The sequence below is a fragment of the Chanodichthys erythropterus genome, chromosome 9 (assembly GCF_024489055.1).
Source record: "Chanodichthys erythropterus isolate Z2021 chromosome 9, ASM2448905v1, whole genome shotgun sequence".
NCBI classification, from domain to species: Eukaryota; Metazoa; Chordata; class Actinopteri; order Cypriniformes; family Xenocyprididae; genus Chanodichthys; species Chanodichthys erythropterus.
The window spans coordinates 6,939,163-6,962,297 of record NC_090229.1 but is presented as its reverse complement, the minus strand read 5'-3'; the positions used below and the strand labels follow the sequence as shown (position 1 = coordinate 6,962,297).

At 35.3% G+C, this 23,135-nt stretch overlaps 1 protein-coding gene across 1 annotated transcript; it reads right to left on the bottom strand.

Annotated features, from left to right (window-relative positions):
- Positions 1-11,540: 11,540 nt before the first annotated feature.
- Positions 11,541-22,591, bottom strand: LOC137027421 (protein SSUH2 homolog; the record flags this gene model as incomplete). The annotated part of the gene is made up of 15 exons (XM_067395606.1): positions 11,541-12,178; positions 12,663-12,785; positions 13,035-13,331; positions 13,593-14,813; positions 15,006-15,101; positions 15,198-15,303; positions 15,399-15,491; positions 16,184-16,266; positions 16,386-16,448; positions 18,543-18,664; positions 19,807-19,867; positions 20,021-20,153; positions 21,638-21,713; positions 22,216-22,265; positions 22,572-22,591. Coding segments are annotated over 12 exons (1,044 nt in total), but the record flags the coding sequence as incomplete, so codon positions are not given.
- Positions 22,592-23,135: the final 544 nt, after the last annotated feature.

Here is a 23,135-nt window from a genome sequence, read left to right as displayed (position 1 = left end):
TGTGTTTACCTGATTGAAATGTGTTCTGCTATGTTTATATTGTGCTCCTAATTACACTATGGATACAATAGGTGCTTGGACCTTAATAATATCACTAATTGAAGTCATTATGCCTATTTATTACATACTATTTTTTCCTAACTGCAATATATTTCTCTAAACTAATTTCAACATTGTCAAAACAGATTTACAGCACCACAAATTTGAAAATCATTTTATGTCATCTTGAGGTTGTTGAAATCCACTGCTATACAATGTTTAATAAACAGCAATGTTTTTGTAGTGAATAGTTGTTGTCTTACTTTTTGGGGGACAGAAGCCCCACTTTTTGTCCGTGTCATAATCTTTTTCTGTGGAGCACCACAGCTGACCAGTCTTCATGCCATCCACAGTGCAATCAGCATACCACTTGCCACCAAACTTAAATGGGAACTGGCATGGTTTCCCATGTGAATTACCACCTATACTAGGCATCTCTGCAGAACATAAAAAAAAAAAAAAAATGAAATTAGGAGTTTAAGTTTATTTTGGAATAGTTTTAGGATTTATTCAGAAAAACTTAAATGATTAAGGAAAAAGTTGTTCACCTAGTTAAACAAATGCCAACATCATACAGGGAAATTCATAATAGACATTAAATATAAATTTAACATTTTGGCAGCCATAAGATTTTATTGGTTGTCCAAATTTGCTATCTGTTAGGTGGACATTTGGTCATACCTTGATATCCATGAAAACACAAATTTTCTTTGGTCCCATAAATCAGCCAGCGACTCCAAACACTTGTTCCTTTATACAACATCATATTTGGCCGAGATGATCCATAGTTCAGGTGCAGTGGATGTCCCTTCAATCCAAACAAGGTCACATCTTTACATTCCCAGGTTTGTCCAGGGTTAGTTTCATTGCAAGGCAGAAGGATAATTTTGCCCCCGTCTTCAATCTTCTCGGTCCCCAAGCAGAGACTAAAAGCGAGGCTGATGATTCGTGAAGAGGAAATCCATCGGAAACGCTGAGCTTTGAAAGATGCATTGCATGCTGCAGTCTGCACTTCAGTAGCACTCACGGCATACACACATTTGTTGTGGTCCTCATTGTAGATAAGGAAGGTACAATCTGAATCTATGGAAAATGATAACAGACACTGTAATACGCAGCACATTTCATACTGTGTATTGTATAAAGTTTTATTTATAAACAAAGTAGGAGAACATTATGGTTACTAAACGTAACTACTGTTTCCTGAGTGGAAACAAGTGTGGAATATTTTAATTAATCAGAATATAAATAAATCAAGTATAATCAATGTGAATATAGCCATTTATGTGAAAAAAAATGATTCTACTATTATAATCAGGTTATAAACAGGTGTGCAGAGGCCTGTGTAGGAATGGACATGTGGACGCACATGTTAAACTGAGTTTCCTGCTTCCTTTTGAGGAAACTCGCACTTCGTCGGTAACTGTAGATCATTATAATAAATGATCTGTTCAGAAATACACTGTGATTTGTGTATTCTAATGTGCTGCACTTCAAACGTGTTAGGTTCTTTAAAAACGTCCATGTGACACGAGCTCTATTAATAAATATCCTCGCATTCACCTGTGGCTGTCACTGTGTTAATTTATCAGACACAAAACATGGTATCAGAAGACGGCACAGACTTTTCGCCTGTGAGTGAATCAATTTTGTTGAAAAACTGCAGTGGCGGATTGCTTTTGAAGACCAGACCCACACACATTTGATGGAAATATCGCAGACAATTGGAAAATCTTCAAGCAAGAGTATGACAAAACGTTGGCTATACCTCAGACTGCCACTATTGTGGATGCAATACAGCCAGTTTCCAGCAGGAGGCGCCAATACACAAGACACAGTAAACAAAAAACAGAACAAGATGATTCACCAACCATAACTAATTGTAGAAATTGTTGAAGTAATCATGCAGCAAAGAAAGAGAAATGCCCAGCTTTTGGACAACAGTGTCACAACTGCAAGAAAATGAATCATTACAAGAAATGTTACAAAGCATGCAGTTAGCTGGCTCAGCTCGAAGTAGACAAACCCCTTGACCACGATGACACCTTTTATGTTGATGGCATTGGATTTGACAAGTGTGAAAATGCTGTTAACCCTCACATGCCAGAGTTAGAGTAGCGATTTGTCACTTTACACATAAACAAAACTCCAATTGAAGTGAAAGTTGACATCGGGGCAAAATGTAACAATGTCACAAAAGATTTTCGAACAAATTGCCATAACAACGAACGGCTGGCTGTTTTGATCTTGATTACTTGGATGTAGCAGAGATCGAGTCAACTAGATCATCCATTGTGAAGGCCTCATGGACACGACAGCCAGTAGCACAGTTCCTCAACAAACCGTCCATACCGGCATGATGAATATGATCTTCAACTTGATGGAACTGGAATAAAAACTTTGAATGTTGCGATCCTATCAGACTTATGATAGCTACCTGAATCGTAACAAAGCACTGTTCGCCAGAGGAGAACTGGCTCCCCGACTAAGCCTGGTTTCTCCCAAGGTTTTTTCCTCCATTTTAACACCTGTTTGCCACCTGATGTCACCTGTTGGAGTTTGGGTTCCTTGCCGCTGTCGCCTTTGGCTTGCTTAGTTGGGGACACTTGACATTTGACTTGAGACTTGATAACAGTATTCTTGACATTTATTCAACAGTGCTTTGATCTGCCTGCATTGACACTATTCTTTAAGAGCTGCTGTGCAGCCAAAATTATATACCAGTTATCAATGTAAAGCTGCTTTGACACAATCTGCATTGTAAAAAGCGCTATATAAATAAAGGTGACTTGACTTGTTCAGCTTGTGTCTGTTCTTCATCCACACCTCTCTCTTCTTTGAACTCACGTTGGTATTTCACGAGTTCACTCTTACAAAGAAGTCAGATAAAATAAATGCTATACGTATTTGGCGTGCTGTCCGGGGAGAGGGCTCCGAGCTCGGTATTTGGCCCGAACAAAATACCCCCACCACCCTATTTTAGGTTAGGAAGTAACCAAGTGAGTGTGAGGAGACAGGGTGGTGGAGGAATGCTGAAAACTGTCGAGGATTCATGGGTGAGTTGACTGGTTATATATAGGCCTGTACTCATTCTGATTGGGTAGATGATGATTACTGATTGTTGACAGCTGGTTGAGATGATAATTGGATGGCTTATTTGACTTTGTTCCTCCTGAACTTTGTAAATAAAAAATCATGAAGATGGGTTGAAGATGTGGAGATGCTTTCTGTTTCTTCTGATGTCTCCATTCTCTGTGCGAATTACGTAAGATATCGGAGTTGTGTGTTTACAGACAATTGTAGCTGTCTTGTTCCAGTCTTTCTTGTTGTCTGTTTTGACTGTAACAGGATCTCCAGGTTTAACCCTTTAACTGCCCGCTCGACCAAATGGTAGAGCACATTTTGAGTCACTATATTTCACTGAGAGGAGTACCTAACTTAACTCAAGCTTATTGAGCCATCTCTACCAACTGGTTGAGGTATGTTATGCCACAAAAATCCACTAGATGTCAGAGTCAATCAACAGCACTTGTTACAACACTTCCTCAAACATGGATGTCAGAAACAAAGAAATCACTCCTGCCATGTGAACTGTTCTTGGTGAAAATTTGCAAGGTAAGCACATTTGTTTTTATATATTCCACTGTAAGAGCCCTAACTTTACAAAATTGTTACTTGGTGCCATGAGAAAACTTTAGTATGTTTCAAATAATTTTTCAAAAACATGCTCAACCTTGAGCATGTCACTTAAAGGTAAATGCAGAAAAGCTAAGGTAATGTTTTCAGATCATCCATTTCTGCAGTCAGAATGGACTATTTGCTGAGAAATCTAAACTTCTGATCATTATTAGCTATGAATATGACCGCTATTGTTATTTCTTCATGAATATGAGATAATTTCTTAAATGTGTGTTTTTTTTTTTTTTGTTTTTTTTTGCAACTTTTGCATATTTTTTATGTAAATAATGAATTCATTGAATTAATGTGTGGAAATCATAATTATCAGAGGCAATTACTTCTTAAATGACATGCTGGTGAACTAACATTACTAAAATTGTAAGAGATTGTTACTTATTTGTTTGTTGTTGCTTTTTTTAGTTACTAGATGTATGTCAACAGTTTCTATGGTACAAGAACATGCACTCTTTCAGGCCCTTGTCCCAGAAAACCCCCCAGATTCTGATGCTGATCTCAGTGATGTTGATGACCCACTAGAGGATCCAAATTATCACCCTGTCTGAGAAGAGGAATGTTCATATGTCAAAAAAAGAAAAAAAGAAAAATCCTGTTGCACTACCACACGTGATGGCGTTTCTTGAATCATAAAAGCCTAAAATGCCATTATATTGCTGTCTTTTGCTATTTTGTGTTTATTTTTTGAATGCAGAAAGATTGTCTTTTTTTTTTGTTACTTTTAGTTATTTGTTTATTTTTTGTTTATTGTTAAAAAAAAAACAAGAAAACATGTAATTTTCTGTCATAAAATGAAAATCTGAAATATTTTATAGTTTATTTCAATAAATAAACAAGATTAAATATATAAAACTATTTTATTTTGATTATGCTTTAAATAAATTAGTATTATAGTTCATATTTTCTTAATTTCATAGTATGTGTATGAATTTTTTTTTTACCTTTTAAGTACCCATTTGGTAGAGGCTGATATTTTAAAAAATTATGGGATGTATTGAAGAAAAATAGTGAGTGTGGTAACTAGTGATATAATGAGATAAATGCAAACAAATTTTTCAAATGCTTTTTTCTTGGTGGGGCAGTTAAAGGGTTAAGTTCAGGCAATGGTCGACAACCATGACGTCTGTCATAATAAAGCTTTTAGTTAGATTTCATTCTCTCCTTTGAGAAATCAGGCCACTTAGGCATCAGTTTCTTTTCCAGGACAGGGACAAGTGTTCTCAGCTGATGTCCGAGCATCAGCTGCGCAGGACTGTATCCTGTAGCCTGGATGGGTGTAGCTCTGTACACTGTAAAAAAAAATTTTTTTGAAAAATTTTGGAAACTGCCAATTAAATATTGACTCAAATTGCTTTCAAATAATTATCCCCAAACAAAAAGATGCATTGGGGTAATTTTAGCTTATGGTCTAAAGGTAAAATTAAAAAAAATAGATTCACTGAACATATTAAATTGTGTTCAGCCAATTCATCAAGTAAAAGTGAAATATCTGTGTTTGCCGAACAAGCCTTGCCGAGGGTTTTCATAGGCCTTATAGACAGACAGATTGAGAGTGACTCCTGAAGGACTGTCTGTCTATAAGGCCTATAAAAACCCAGTCTTCATGTACTTTATAACACTTCAGCTTGTGATTCTTATTAAGAGCAGGTCATTTTTTAGGATTCTTCACCTAACCTAAGTCTCTGAGATCCTGACACCTCACACTTCTGAAGACTCCAGGTAGGTTTCAGTACTGGGAAATGGTGGCGCTGGAGACTAAAGGGTTCCTGATGGTTTCACACTTAATTCTTCACCTTAATTCTTAATTATTTTGCAGTTAACGTGTCTTTTCTTCTCCAGCTGTTTTTGTATGACCCCGCTGACCCAATGAGCATTTTGCTTTCCATTGGTCATGCTTTAACTTTGCAATTTCTAGTATTACATTAGTATTGCGTCCTTCTCATGAGTATTTAATAATTTTTGACTTTTCAGTCTGAGTTAAATCTTTTCTGGCTCATTTTATCTGTAAAAGAAAACCTGCCTAATAATTCTGCACACCTGAATATAGGGCATTTTTCATTTCCAGCCTTCATGAACAATTATATATCACTTATAAATGATTAAAAACAATATTAATAGTAGTTATTAAGATTGATGTGGATTGGAATTGGTAAAATGTGCTTGGAAAAAAAATATGATCAGAAAATCAACTTGCCTAATAATTCTGCACACTGTGTATTTCCGAACTTTTAATCAGAACGAAGACAGTCTATGAGATGAACACTGTCCCGGCCCTCCGAACTATGCTCCGAACTCAACTATGAAGAGTCTGTGCGCTACAATATTTTCCATAGCCTACATAACATTGTATTTTGCAGAATAACAATGAATTCACGCCTTGGTTCCATGATAGCCTTTTATAAACTAATTTAGCCCGATACTAATATCTCATTTACTATTTATTGAACTAAATAATTTTGTAAAACTACATTGTGATTATGTTAAATGTATAAGACACTAGGTATTAGTTATATGTTTCTGTTATAACTTTTTTTTTCTCTCAATGTAGCCAAACATCGTAGGTCTGACTCAACGGAACGACTAACGTTACGACTTTCACAGTGAGTATTTAAAAGTTTTTATTGCATATTTGTTAATACCATATTCGTGTCAAATACCCTTAGCTCTTATGATATTTAAATTTTTATATTGATACCGTTTTTGTCAAGCCTTTTGTTTTAAATAGTGCTTGTATTGTGAATCCTTTTAGTCATTCCTACAAGTTTCATGCTCACACCAAAAGCATGAGCACCACTGATCTATATAAGTGGCATGCACAAAGCCTTCTCTCAGGTAGCTTTTGAGTTGCAAGTACCAAAATGAGTGGTTTGCTCCGCTTAAACAGTCAAATACACACAAAATTGTCTAAAGGCCTGTATTGGTGAGTGGTCAGTTAAGCAGTCAGTTTCAGAATGTAAATGGTTGTGAAAGATAATGCATGTTGTGTAACTGTATATTGGATCCGTGCATAAGCTCTTAAAGAGACAGCAGTCTAATAAGCCTGCTGCTGTCTGTCATGTTAATCAAAGAGAAAAAGACAAATCAAATCACTCTACTCTTGACTGAATACATTTTGTAAGTGTAAGCATTCATCTGTATTTAATTTTTACAATGAAGACTAACCAGTGTTATTTTACATCTGATTACTTTGATTTATGTAGTATTTCTTAGTTCTCATCTTATTATTGACTTTTTTTATGAAAATGAAATTTTGCAAATTTTTTTTTTTTTTGTAAATTCTGTCAATTATATTTCTTAAAGTCTGTATCAGCCGGTCACACTATACATTTTAACGTGGGAACTTTTTAATATTTTATTAAATAGTGAGAATATGGGGAATGAAGATGTTCTGTATTGTTCTGGATTTATTAACTATCAGTATTAATATTGCTATTTTATACGTTTTACAGAGTGCAGAGGCATTGGAGCATCACAAAGTTGGAATGAAAATGGGAATTCTTGAAGTGGTGAGCCGCAACAGTTCCACTTCAAGATCCCTCTCCGATGTGGTAAATGTTGCAATTTTCCTTGAAGAGGAAGTTGTCCTGGAAAACATGGGAGACTTTGTGAGTGCGTTCATTGTCCTCTTTGGCATGCTCTATGCACTTAACATGTTAACATTAACTTACAACAAGGACTTAAGATATACTTTTGAATTTTTGAACATGGGAACTGAGTGCAGCAAAAAAGTGCAAACTCTGATGAGCAAATTATTGGAAAACTAAGTGAAATTTCACTTAACCCTCACGGGAGAAGTACCCTTAAGCTCAAAGTACCTTTTGTGAGAATGTTTTTTGATGCTTTCTGTATATCATATTAAGATAAAATTACTTTAAAAACAACCCTGAACCCTGTTACATAAATGTAGTACCTAAATACCAAAATGTCAGTGAAATTTCTCTAAACACTGATAATACATGTTTTAAAATAATTGTGGGTTTGTTAATGTAAGATCTAAGGTCTAATGAGTTTTGTGTATCTTGGAATCCTGAATTGAAATGCATGATTTTTATCTACTAAGGTCTACCGTGCAGAAGTGTTCAATGTATTTAAGGTATTTTCACAATACTGTTGTAGATTTAATAAAATGTATTAAATAAAATGTGGCAGTGTGGCTTGAGTGTTTAATATACATATTTTTTTTTTTTTCTTTTGGGGCACCAGGGAATAAACAATACAGTGAAGTTGCTTTACTGATATAAATTTACCAAAATACATTTTTAGTTTAGGTAAAACTAAAAAGGAATGCTACTACAATTTAAAATGTATAATTGGGCCAATAACGTGGGTTGGTAAACTAATTTTCTTTTCAATTGTTTTAACAAATTATTTCTCATTGAGCCAATGTTAACAGACTATTGCAACAAGAATTGCACTTGGGCCAATTGAAAAATTTAGATGTGACCAGTCACTAGAAAATTTTGATTTGGGAAGATTAGAAATTTTTTACAGTGTAACAAATGTGAGCGCATGACTCTTGGTTTCTGTATCTTTACATTTGATTGCAATATTAGTTAGTTCTTATTGAAATGTGAGTTTGATAATAAGATACCAATTAAGCTTGCAAGTTTTCAAAAACAAGCATCTCTTGATCTCTTATGTATAATCATAATTTCTCTCTCCATAATTGTACCAATTGGAATATTTCTGTCAAGTAAAACTGTCACAATTTTGAATTGCACTTTTTTTTTTTTTTTTTTTTTTTAAAAAGAACACTAGCTGTAAAACATATAGATGAAAGATTATGTACCTGTTTTTGAAGGGTAAACTGTTGTAGCATTGACGAGTGAATGAATACAAAAGAAGGCTAAAATTAAATTGACTCATCCTCACACTTTCAAATATTTTGACAAAAAAGTGTATAGATTAAAATCATTATATGATTCACTTGTCTTTCAAGTAATATTTGTAGTTTTTATTAGCAGAATATTAAGAATACTGACAAAATGCATAGATAAAGTTAGATGCACCTGTCACTGTACAAAAACACAGCAAAGTTATATTAACTGATATCCTTTTGTTTTAAAATATTTTGGAATAATATGTATAATACTGACAGAAAAGTGTATAGAATAAAATCATTAGATGATGCACTTGTTGTTGCATGGTAATCTGGGTCCCATGCATCAGATAAATCTGTACAAAAGACTTAATGATTCCTGTCCATAGTAGATAGGCACAAAATCTGAGGCAAAGAAATATAATCTACTTACTGAAAGCTGACCACATGACCAGTAAAAGGATATAAAGCAGGTTCATGCTGTCAGATTATAGAGCAACTTTCTGAGACACTCGCCCGACAGTGACTGAGTCTGAAACTGACTTCCTCTGTCTTAACAAGAAATATGCAGAGTAGATGTGGCCAATATGGAATCCCAAGTCTGACAAAATTAAAAATATATAAATAAATAAATAAATATACAAAGAAATGTAAAAAAGCAAAAATAAATAATAATTTATACATTTATTTCCTTATTTATTTTTGATTTTATTTGATTTTATTTATTTATACATTTATTTATCTCCACATTTATTTATGTATTTATTTCCACATTTGTTCATTTCCACATTCATTTCTACATTTCTTTATTTTTACCTTTGCGTGGAGGGCGTGGTTGAATGTGAGATTCTAGAAACATCCTTGTGCCGTCTCTTTTCATCATGTGATCTTTCTCACGAGTGACCTTATATTCCTTTTATGTACTTCAGTCACTGAACTGCTAGTTTCACTTCTTATATTCTAATTACATAATGCAACTCTGGACAATAAAGTGTGTGCCATGATTGAACTGCACTTTATGTGTCTGTCTAGTCATTGGTACCCAGGTATACCTGCTTTTCTGTGCTACATCACTCAACCTGAAAGATCTTCTTAAAATACTTGATCTCCAAATTATTTTATCTGACACTGAACCAAAGAATATTCACTGACAAGAAGCGGCACTCGAACGTTCCATTGTAACACCGGCGCCCAGCAGCAGCCCTGCATTTCCGCCATTTTATGGTGAAAGCAAGTTGTCAGATCACTAGTTTCTATGGCAATATCAGCTGCTTTGTCAAAACAAAATGTATATTAAAGCTAAAATCCAACCTGAATGATGACAACACAGAATAAAATAATATCACTAGTGATCATCAAATCCTTTTAACAGTTTATTTTACACACTTTGTAAGTCTTCCACTTTTTTTTCCACAAAACCTTTGACCTCTAGAAACCCAGTCAGTTTGAGTTAAAATTCTTTGTATCAGTTCAACCATTAGCATTATAAACACTGAATTAATACCAATATGTGAAATTAAATTAAGGACATACATCAGAAAAATTGGGAATATTGGTCAATAAATATAACAGCTTGATTTTGCAGTGTTGTCTAATGTCCGTTAAAGCAAAAGTCTCCAAAAGTGGGAATGGGATAACGGACACAGCAATGATTCATGTATCATAAGATCATTAGGTTTGTAGCGTGATCCATTAAAACATATACTATTTCAATTCAGACCTAGATACTATAATTACTATTACTCCACTAGATCTGAAATATTGACATTGGTGCAAACACAATGATCTTAAATTTATTAATTTACTATTAATAAATGTGTACAGTTGCATAAAATGGAAATACTCAGGCTAACTACATTAACTCAGATGGCTCCTTCCCTGAAATCTTTCCCTGAAGGATTGCTAAATGACTAAAGACATGTTATCAGCAAGATGGTATAAAAGTGTACATTTCTTATTAGCATGCACTACTGCTGCTTACTATAGTACTACTGCAGCTTTGCTATAGTGTGACAATGTTTTATTTCAATACAAGTGGCAGCTCTTTCTGAGGGATATCTTGAGCCACTCGGGATGCGCTGCCCTTTCCACTGGACCCGTTAGATCAAGGCAGTGGAAAGCAGCGCGGCTGTATAGCATCCCATAGCCAAAGCCTGGCTCCCCTCCAAAGCTAAGTGGGTTTGAGCCAGGCCATGACATGGAAGGGAGACCATTTTGAAAAAACTCAGGGTCAGATAGGGGCGATAGAGGCACTAGACTGTAAGAAGAACCATCATTTAAACAGAGGTACTGACTATTTGAAGTCATTGAGCAGCCGCCCCCTTCCATCCAACCCTTCCCTTCCAGCCGCTCCTGCATCTGAAAAATGCCAGACAGAAACTCAAAACTCAAATAGCATCAAACCACAGCTACACACAGATGCTCCCTATACTGGATGAAGCCAAAGACTTTATAATTTTACAACAATTATGTATAAAAAACCATCATTGTGAAAAAAGCCCTCCTGAATATACAATACAGTTCAACACACGATAAAATTAAATTTAATTAAATACTGCCCTCTACCGGATGAAGTCATAATTACTCAAAACAGCATCAGGGACAGGGTTCTGCTGCCACATTTTAAATGAACATTAACAAACAAGAAGCATATAAAATGTTTTACTAAATGACTAATAAATTGTCAGATGATCCCCTTTTCCTACATCTGTTTTTCCTTCATCAGAAATCCACAAAATTATTTAGACATCCACGCAGTCATTGTTGGAAACTGTCATGAATGAACAGACATATACTTGGTCTGTTTTTCTCTTGTACATAAGTATTTTAAAAGTGTTAACAGCTTTATTCACAGAGTTAGTCTGTGAACTGAAATGATGGCTACTTTAATTGTTAGAAAATAGTCACGCAGATTATCACACTTTGAAGAAGTAAAACAGCCTATTGCACAAAAGCTGAGCTCAGGAAGGGACCATTATCATTGTTTCCATTGGCACTGCATTAACTTTGCAACCACATTTTCTCCTTATTCATTCTTTATGTATATGTGCAGATAAGGTTTGGGTTTGGTTTATCTGTATGATGTGGACACAAATAACACACAAGAATTTGTGTTTCTGCAGGATTTTTAAACTGCACTTCCTCCTTTGAGCTTTATTTATAGACATCTTGGCATTCTCCTATAGAACATTGGGATATTATCTAGGGAAACAAAAAGATTCAGATGAGTCTTCTATGGCAGTATTAAACCACAGCTAAACAAATTAATTTGCAATTAATATATTTTATCTATATACAAATAAGGAATGTTACAGCATAAGCAATTCATCCTAATCAGAAAATAAAATTCCATCATTGTGAAAAATGTAAAAGAAAATTTCAACAAATGTATTTTAAATACAGCTAAATTAAAGAAAAAAAAATCATATCACAAATTCATATATACATTCCAAATAAAATGAAAAATACAGAATGTTAACTGAATAATTCATATACTTTTCATTTATATTTTTATAGCAAAAGATTTTTTTTCTCTTCAGGTCTGCTCTTCTCTCTTCAGAAATCTTCTGATTATTTATTTATTTATGTAGTCATTGTCTGTAACAGTTGTGGTGTGGTTGATGGAGTCTGTGTTAACAAAAGTACAAAGAGTTCACTGGGTTAGTGTACTAAAGATAACGATCAAATCTAATCCTGAACACAAACTCAACAGAAACACAGTCAGGACACTCATCAGATCACGACAAATATGATCATACAGTATGTATAAATCCAAGTTTGCATGTCACCTCACACCAACAACTGGTGTATGATTTTAATTTAGAAACACCTGCAGGAAACTAAATTAAGCTCTGACTGTAGGCATAATGCAGGATGCCATTACAGTCATCAGCAAAAAGACTGAGGAAGAGAAACTCTGTTCATTCACTGGCATCTTCAGCTCAGAAAACTAAAGCCTGCTTGTTAGTCTTTGAGATTCTTTGAGATAAGCTTCTCTCAGAACATTGTGTACATATTTCAGTTTTAGACTTTAATCTGACTGTGGTCAGCAGACCTTTCATTATATTCATTGCTGCTATAAGTAAGTAAACTGTTACACTGTTACACACACCTTTAGCTTTGCTCCTGATGGTGATCACGATCACTGCTGCAGTCATGATGAAGAGACCAACAGCAATGAAGGAGGAAAAGCAGATGTAGAATAAAGATACTCCTTCTTTGTGATGATCCAAGACTGGAATGACAGGCAAAATTAAGTTTTGGCTTGTATGCATTAAAATATACAGACACATACAAAGATCAGATGTATTGATGTTGTACATTTATAGCTAATTATACATCCCAAACATCACCAGATGAGGAAGAAAGAGAGGTAGAGAGAGGAAGAAAGATTTTTCAGAATAGGAAAATGCAGACAATGACAATATTGTATAATCAAGGTGGCGATGTAACATCTAAACATCCTGAGATGTATTTGTTTTACCTGACTTATTGTAATTGTAGGTCTGGCTGTGCAAGTACTTGACTTCTCCATCAGAATGAATCTCATGCACACAGGTGAAGGAAGCAGGTGAACTCACAGTGACCATAAACACACATATATCTGATGAAGTGCATTCTTCCATTTCCTTGGTGTAGTTCAGTTCACTCTCCACAGACAGCTCGAAAGATTGCACCTGCCCACTGTATCTCATTTGGTCAAACATGCACAGCACTATCACACTATCATGCTCTCTGTCCTCCATCTGTCGGTACACTGTGATGTTCGGCACTGTAACATCTGAAACATCAACATGCTGGTGAAATATGAATATTACAAATTTCTGCGGCTAAAATTGTTTCAACGGTATTGTATTGAATTCTAGTGTTTTAGTTTACTAAAAGACATAAACAATAATACAAAAAATTAGCCATAACTTTAACTTAAAACATGCCAGTTGTGAGATTACGGCTTTTTACATTGTATTGCAAGGACCTTTAATAAGTTTGAGAATGGAGAAAACCAGAAAAATAAGAGGAATTTGAGAAAATTTGATCATACTTTCCACAGAGTAATATTCCAGGTCCAACACATCTTCATAAAAGTCCTGTCCAACAAAGCCACATAAAAAGCTCATCAATAAAATGTAAATTTATTTTCTGTAAGTCTAAGCCAGGGCTAAGAGAAGACAAATATTTCTGATCTCTTTTAATGGATTAAACTGATGGAAAACCTCTAAAATCCATGCATCCTGACATTTCCCTGTATATACAACAAATAACAATAGTTTATTTTTTAATGTATTATTTATTACCAGTACACATTGTGAAGTGTAAAACAGTAGAAAGCAATATACTCACGAAAAGCTAACATTACAGACAGCAAAAGGACCTGAAAAAGGAGCTTCATCGTGCCTCAAACTATTGTGCTCTATAACACACTGTGCACTAACTCAGTTTCACTCTTCAGTTCTTCTCCTTCACATTTCCTGTGTTAAGTTTAGTCCTTTTCCCTTGCATAATGTGGCACATGTTTTATTAATTTACTTACATTTAAATAAGGTCTCATTGATTCAGACTCATAACAATGAATTATCTTTCATAAACATTTGGTTGCCAATGAACATTTTCCCAATCATAAACTCCATATTACTATAGATATTTTTCACTTTTTGAGAATTAGACTTTGCAAATGCTGGTGTCAAAGTATCATTTTATTTAAAAAAAAAAAAAAAAAAAATTCTCAAAACTCACACATATTTAGACTTTGAATTTTAACAATTTGCTGAAGGCAAAATTTCAGAACTGTTTCTCAGAAAATTATAGCAAACTAACATTAAAATGTTTTATAAAAAGTGAGATGAGATATTACAATATTACAAATATCTGCAAGATAACCACCAACAGTTTTGAACTTGAACTGACACATCTTTAAAAAAGTCAATGCCATTGTTTTGTCTCAAGATGAACACCAGTAATGTTCTTTCTAAGGCAAGTTTATAAAAGCTACTCAAATGTCTGTGAAACCAGGCCCTTGCGTATAATAGCTATTTTGTACAGGTTTTCTGTTTGTGTCAGGTTTGAGATGATGAATGTTGGATGTACAGTCAGCAGTTATGATGTTTGGAATGAACATGTCGAGTCACATGACAGAACAGCAGCAGGTGGCGGGATAGTCATCAGCGTTCACTTTCATCTCATTTCCATACACATAGTAAACATAGGGCTTCTCTTTCCAAGTGTACTTCACCCTTGTTATGGTAATGAGCTCGATTATCTGCCTCTGGAACAAGGAAATATTGATTTACACCAGTTTACAAGACCAAATTTCCATTTAAATATTTAAATTTTCTAGTGCATGTAAACATGACCAAGTCACTGTCATAGACAGACTAAGAATTACACAGCAAAAGTTTAGCTTTATAATTTTATATGGAAAATGTACAAATTACTGTGAATAAAACACAACAGGTACCTGCTGTAATATGCGGGAGTTCACCTGATGGTCCCTTATTAAACGCTCAGATGCTTGAGCAACAGAAACATCAGGGAAACCCAGCACTGGATAGACCTACAGTACACACACAACCATATAAACAAGTTTATCAACTTCAACCTCTTTATTATTCGTTATAAAATCTTTAACTCTCAGCAAATCTGTTCCTACGTTAATCTGGGCGTCTCTGAAGAGCTCCTTCCCTGAAACCTTTCCCAGCTTTTCTGATCTCAGACCGCTCGAATCTTGCCCTACGTAATCATCCCTCTCAGTGATCCTGAAATGGACCAAAAAGTAGCTTTCAGAATGAGAGAGTTCACTTTGACAGAGTGTACAGGGTTAGTATTATCAGTGAATATAATATGATATTACCATTTGACTTTGAGGTTGATGTAGACGAGTAGCTGTCCCTTTCCATCACAGGCGTCACACTTGTGGAAGCCGCTGCCGCTACATGAACTACATCTGCAAGGAGCCAGACAAACACTCAGGAAACACCAAACCACAGTAGCCCTCTACTGGATGCTCTTAGAACTGTTTAAAGACTGCAGTTTATGCAGGACATAATAGGAAGCTTGGAGTCTGAATCAAATGTGATGAGAGTAAAAGATGCAAAATAACACACAAATGAATAGACAACACTTTTATTCTACTGTGACACACAACAGCCATTCTGAGATGTGAACAAACATCAAGAGTTCTTTTGATTCTTACGAATTGGTCAAAAAGACGAGACAAAATAAGAGTAGAAAAATAAGTTTCAAATCTACATTTTTTTTTTTAAGTAAAAAAAGACAAATTGATGTTGGACTTTCTCAAAACTCTCTAATTTTCTCATGACATTACATACTTTTTATGTTGTAGAATATTTTCAGCCCTTTACATGCTCTACAGCTATTGTAATATTTCTGTTTGCGTGCATTCTGCAAAATTGGAACATATTAATGCATGCACATTATTTTCCTGGAGACGCTAGCTCTATTGACCATTCATTACTCTGTATTTTATTCATTGTGGGCAGTAATTTAATCAGCTCAGGCCATGGGGTTTCTTTTAATGTTTGTAAAACAAGCAAAAAAATTGGCTTGTGTATCTTTCATTTTCAAGCTAAAAATGTACAAAGAGTTACAACAGTACATGGAGAATAGCAGACTTACTTTTCACGTCCATTATAGTCACATTTATTGCAGGACTCATTATCAGGACGTTGACGAGAACCGTTACACTCAGAGCACACTTTCTGCATAAAGACACAAATAAGTGTCTCCAGTTATATGTCCCATAATATGACCTCCTATAACCATGTACTCCAAAAACAACTCCAAAACAGCCTGGTATGCCAGTTAAGATGTCACTTACGCTTCCAGTTCCAGTGCAAGAAGAACAGGGTTTTTTTCCCAATCCACCGCAGGGGTCACATTTCTAGGACACAAGAAGAAACTATTTTTTAATTTCCAGTAACTTTTCGGATATTACCTATAATGTAGTGTGTAATATAGCTGTTTGTAAATGTAAAAGGTCTGCAAAATTTTAAATATCAAATATCGTGATAAATCAAGTTATTGTCTTTCAAACGAAAGAATCGATTCTGAACTGCCTAAAACCAATCGTCAGTAATTCCAGTCTTACTTCCTGCATGAACTTACATAGGTTTGTAATAAATTTGCCAGGTTTTCATTGGCTGCCTGAGAACCATGTAAAAATTGACCCGCCCTCAAACCTTGAAGAGTTTGGTTTGTGTTCTTAACATGTAGTGTTAATTTCGTCACCTATTTTTAATTTAGTCTTAGTCTTAGTCTTGTGCCAAATGTCCTTGTTAGTTTTAGTCATATTTAGTCATTCACATATCTTTTTTTGTTAGTCAAGTTTTAGTTGACTAAATGTCTTGTCATTTTAGTCTAGTTTTAGTCAAAAGAAAACTCAAGGTATCTTAGTCAAGTTTTAGTCGACTAAAAGTCTTTTAATTTTAGTCTAGTTTTAGTCAAAAATTGTAGTCTTTTTTTAAATAAATAACACATTATTACTGAGATTATTACTGATAAACATTTCAGTAAAAAAAAGTGTTTCACATATCTCAAACATTGGTTAAATGTCATAATTACCTGACAAAATACTTGAAAGATTTTTGTTGAATGCAAATGTTAAACGTGTCTGGTTTTCAATTTCTGATTTAGGAGACACATTCACAAATGATTAACCTGTTCTGAAGAGTATTTTATTTTAACCAACACAATTCAAAAGCTAGCATGTCATCGTCGCTCGTCACTCGTGTTCGCTTTGGGTGTGTTCAGTGTTCTTTTTTTACAGTCTATGGTTCAGCAGTTTCGTGTTGCAGCCACAGGCGTATGAGACCTGTAAAGCCTCGTTTACACTGCTCCCGTGTGCGGCTCGTTACGGCTGCGACGCGGCTACCGGAGCTGATAGACGGCCACTCTAGTCAATGCTTGTGTTTACACCAGCCGCGCCGCGGTGCGTTTGAGAAGCGTCCCAGAAGCGGCTCGACGCGCCGCTTCTCTAAAGATAGGCGCCTCGCCTCCAAGACGCGCAGCTCAAATACAAAACAAAGTCAAAATAATCACCCTATGTAAACTCCCGCTCATATTTTACATCACTAGAAACTGACGACAAGAGATTCGAAGTTGAAAAACTTGAAATTTCTTTGAGTTGACATCGCGCAGAGGACGGAACAACACCTTGCCGGAGCCGTAACGAGCCGAACGCATGCAGTGTAAACAAGGCTTCAACGAGGCTTAACTTGAGCAACAGCGCGAAGCCGCGAACTCGTTCTGAATATTTAAAAGGCGTAACAGCTGATGAAAAAGCAGAGACGATTGTAGACGAAAATGAAGAGAGATTTTATCTTAGTTTTTATTTTATACAAAACATTTTCGTCTCGTCTTTTTTCGTCAACAATAATGAATGTTAATTTAGTCTTAGTCAGCATTTTCGGACAGTGGTGCAGTCTTGTCATCGTCTCGTCTTAGTCATGAAAAAAAGGTCGTTGACGAACATATTTCGTCTCGTCTCGTCTGACGAAATTAACACTATTAACATGTCAAGACTTTTTTCTGCGCTAAGAAAGCAAATTCTCTTTGCATGCACTTCTAAAGGAAGTAAAACTTGGGTAAAACTGACTCCATTTTTACTGTTCATATCACTGTATCAGGGGCTGAGGAGCCTCCGCAGATGAAATTCAGATATAGAAGTAATGGAAGTTTTGTTTCTACTGCGTTCTGCAAGTGATAGACCGATCACAACAGACTGGGCCATCTGGCCAATCAGAGCAGAGCAGGCTCTCAGAAAGGAGGGGTTCAGAGAGACTGAATCCTTGTTTGAACCGTTTGACACTGAGTAAAGAGGTGATGCTGCATTGTATATTATGAATACAGTGAAGTGAAAATGAAGTGCTACCAAAGCTCCATAGATGATGTTTCATACAGAAATGTTCTGATATAGTAGTTGCTGCACTTTCTGTTGTTTTTATCGGCCCTTCTTATGGATCTTGAGTGATCAAACCTTAATTGAGGAAGTGAAGGGCACTCTAAAATTCTCCTTGTGCTCAGTGAAGTAGGACGGAGGTTGAGCTGTAATCTCCCACGGTCCAGGAGCACGCTGAATCCCGGCATCGACGCGCTGCCCTGAAAAAGAGTTTAGGCAATGATTTAGTCAGGGAACAAGGTTTAGATTGTGGAAATAATGATTTAAACAAAATTTAACTGCACAAAACCTGTTTCTATGTGCTGAGTGTTTTTAGCTTGTTACTAGGGTGTTATGGGTGGTTGCTTAAATGCCCAAGTCAAAAATGCCCATCTTAGAGTCTCAATCTCTAGAGTCTCTTTGGAAATTGGTGCAAAATGTCTGTAGTAAAATGGACCCACAGACAAAAGTGTGTTTGGGAATGCAATTGTGGCACGTCCTGATTTTGCAGAGTTAGACGTGTTCCTGGGTCAGCATATTTTGTTGATCCTGGAACAACATTCCTGTCCAAAAATTGGATCATAACCATATCCCTATCCCTAAACCTAACCCTGCCCATTAACTTCTCCCTGAAATCAAATCAGAGGGAAATGATAGGTGAATAACACTGATGTAGAAGCACCAAACTCTGCTTGTAAGCATAAACTTTACATAAACTGTAAACTTGTCCCTCAAATCTGATTGGAACGTTAACCATCAAATCAGGTTCTGGGAGGTTATTATACCAAATCATTTTGATGACAGACATTGGCTCAGGCATTTCAGAATGATCAAACAAACATTTGAGATGCTGTGTGATGAGACTGGATAATTGGACTAAACTGGGAACCAATCACATCCTCTGTTAAGGGAAAGACACATGAGTTTTTTGTTGTGCACCAAGGGATTTATTTAGTAAATGTGTTTCTAACTTTGTTTATATGCATGACTCAACATGTTTTTTTTAATTTATGCACATCTTAGTGTTACCATCCATCATTGTTTTGATGATAACCCAAATTTCACTTACAAATAGGTTGATGGAAACATAGTTTATGATATTCTGTCTCTATATAGTCCCTCCTATGTAAGTCAAAGGGATTTTTCTTTTGCTGATTTTTTTTTTCCTCCTGATTTTTTTTTCTCCTCAATAAACTGCACAATTTGAGATTTCAATCATATCTGTATATCAGAAAAAGCACAGGATAGTTTAATGCATAGAGGTCTGTTTAAATCTCTTATCCCAAGTATTATCAATAGTGATGGTGATGCTTGCCTAAATAATCAAGCACCACTAATGATAGACTCGATTGACTTTTGGTACCTGTGTAAGGCTCCTGACACAATTTAGTAGATCTGTACTCTGTGAATGTCTCCAAACGATACTGAGAACAGAAGCAGAACAAAAAGACATGAATATTGCTAACCACACTCAGCTCTATAAAGCCAAAACAACATCAGATTTATGCATGTCTACTGATACACAGAATGATTGTATCACTAAGCTCAAAATGGAAATGATTTATCATAGGTCTCACCCTGTAGGTGTTAAAGGACTCCATGTTGGTTATAACTCCATCTCTGACGGGAGCAGAACTATAGCAGCACTTGCTGGAGACGTAATCTTCAAAAGCTGCACGAGCTCTTCCTTCTGAGATGGAAGGAATGTTGCTGCTAAAAAGAAATTATTAATAGACATGCATGTTGAATTACATGCATTATGAACATGCAACAGGAGTCAGATTGAGAAATGAAGACATCTAAAGCACAGAGACCTCTGGTTAGGATTAGTCTCTTTAATTTATAAAAAAGTACTTTCATTCATTTTCAGTATTTAACTGCACTGACACTTTCAGATGAGAACAAGATTTTAACTGAATCTAACTGGATAATGACAATATTGTCTTATGTAGAGCTGCTTATAGCTGAAATTAACTTGTTTCATAATTGATGAATTTTGCACCATTAGGGCCGGATTTTTAGAATGCAGTGTGCAAGACGCTGCAAAAGATCTGAGCACAAGGGTTAAAGACATCCGTCTAAAAGTAGCACAGTGGAACGTAAAAACGCATTCTGTGTGAATAATAATGTTATTTTCCTGTTCATTAAAGGGTTAGTTCACCCAAAAATGAAAATTCTGTCATTTATTACTCACCCTCATGTCGTTCCACACCTGTAAGACCTTCATTGATCTTCAGAACACAAATTAAGATATTTTAGTTGAAATCTGATGGCTCAGTGAGGCCTATATAGGGAGCAATGACATTTCCTCTCTCAAGATCCATTAATGTACTAAAACATATTTAAATCAGTTCATGTGAGTACAGTGGTTCAATATTAATATTATAAAGTGACGAGAATAACGACTTATATAGTGATGGCCGATTTCAGAAGCTTCGGAGCACAATGAATCAGCGTATCGAATCATGATTCGGATCGTGTCAAACCGCCAAACTGCTGAAATCACGTGACTTTGGCGCTCCGAACAGCAGATTCGATACGCTGAATCATAACGCTCCGAAGCTTCCTGAAGCAGTGTTTTGAAATCGGTCATTCGTTACTTAGGTTTTTTTTGGCACACCAAAATATTCTCGTCACTTTATAATATTAATATTAATATACATTAATGGATCTTGAGAGAGGAAATGTCATTGCTCCCTATATTGGCCTCACCTAGCCATCGGATTTCAACTAAAATATCTTAATTTGTGTTCTGAAGATTAACGAAGGTCTTACGGGTGTGGAACGGCATGAGGGTGAGTAATAAATGACAGGGTGAACTAACCCTTTAATGTGAAGCAGCATTGAAACAATTTAGCATCTTGCGTCTTTTGTAGCGTTAAACACTGTTTTCTGCAGAACTGCTTTATAGATAAAAAGAACTAATTTAATAATTGATGATCTTTACAACGGAACCGAATTGAACTGACTTAAGCTGAACAATGATAATATTTTCCTTTAGAGTTTCTGTTCAGCCAAAATAAACTGTTTGCAACTGTTTGATTCAATTTCCTGCTATCGCTGTAAAGCTGCTTTTAAACAATCTGAATTGTATGAAGCGCTATATAGATAAAGCTGACTTTATTTGACAATCTGTAGTATCTTAAAGCACTACTTGACTTAACTTATAGGCCTACAGAGAAAAAAAAACATACTGCCATTCTGGATGGCTGGAGGCTTGCTCAGGCACAGGCATCGGCACAGATGGCATTGGAGGTGGAAGATACGCACCTGTTACAAGAGGAACACATCAGAGACATTCACAAGATACCAGTGTTTAGCAACACATTCAACATCCAAATTCTGTTATTCTATGCCAAAATCTAAGCTATACCACTGCAACCATGAAAGTTAGCACATCAACTGTTTAGCAAATTATCTTTTTTCCCATTTCCAACTGTTTCACCTTACAAACACGATTAGATAAAAAAAAAAAAAAATGCATGCTCATTTGCTATGAATCTACTTGGATTCATAGCAAATGAGACCCTACAATTCATATTTTTCTAATAATAAATAATTTAATAAAAGAACATAGACACCATCTTTCAAAAGTTTGGGGTCAGTGAGATTTTCTGTTCTTTGGAACTTTCTGTTCACTAAAGAATCACGGTTTCCACAAAAATATGAAGCAGCACAACTGTTTTCGACATTGATAATAATCAGAAACTTCTAATATAAAATTATATAAAGTAAAAAATGAAAGCAATTAATATTGTTTTTTGCTTCTTACCACCTCCGCCGACCGCAATTCCCTCATATCCCGGGATGCTGTCAAACATGCTTGCAAGAAATAGTTTACAACAAAATAAGACAACTTGCTTAACATCATGAATTATGTATTGCAACTGAATTTCAGCTAATCAAAAGCAAACATTGGTAGTTTAATTTGAACGTTCTCTCATTAAATCAGATCTGCAACAGCTGAAAAAAGCACATTCAGAAATAGGATTTTTTTTGCATATGCTAAATATAGCTTAAAATAATTGTTTATATAGCTATTTATTTACATTATTCATTACATGCTATCATTCATTTATAAATTATTAGCCAAATATGCTTTTTTAACAGAAATAATCAAAGACTTACCTTCTTCTCAGAGCTTCTTTTCAAATCAGAGTATGATGAAGATTATATAGCTGTACAGAAGCACATGTTCTGAAGCTTATGGGTTATGATTGGAGAAAGATGTTTTGTCTAAAGGTTAAAGAAGTTGAAAACACAAATTGGTGGTTTAAAGCCCGCCTCCATACGACCACTGTTTCCTTCAGTTTAATAAAAACTATAAAAGAAGTCAAATGGAAAAACTGGTAACCTCATACAAAATAATGAAGTAAAATGATAAACTATTTACAGCTGATTTGCAGATTTGTAATGTAATCTGATTTAACCAAACTTTTTGCTGATCCATGCAACTAGTGATAAATAAAGTGAAACATCTGAATAAATGGTGCATGAATGTTGAAAGGAAATATGCTGTTATGATACAACATAAATATCCTTTAAATTTATGTCTGTTAGCTTTGTTCGCCCTCAAGTCGTTCTACACCATTAAGACATTCGTTCATCTTTAGAACACAAATTAAGATATTTTTGATGAAATCTGGTGGCTCAGTGAGGCCTCTATTGACAGCAATATAATTAGCCCAGAAA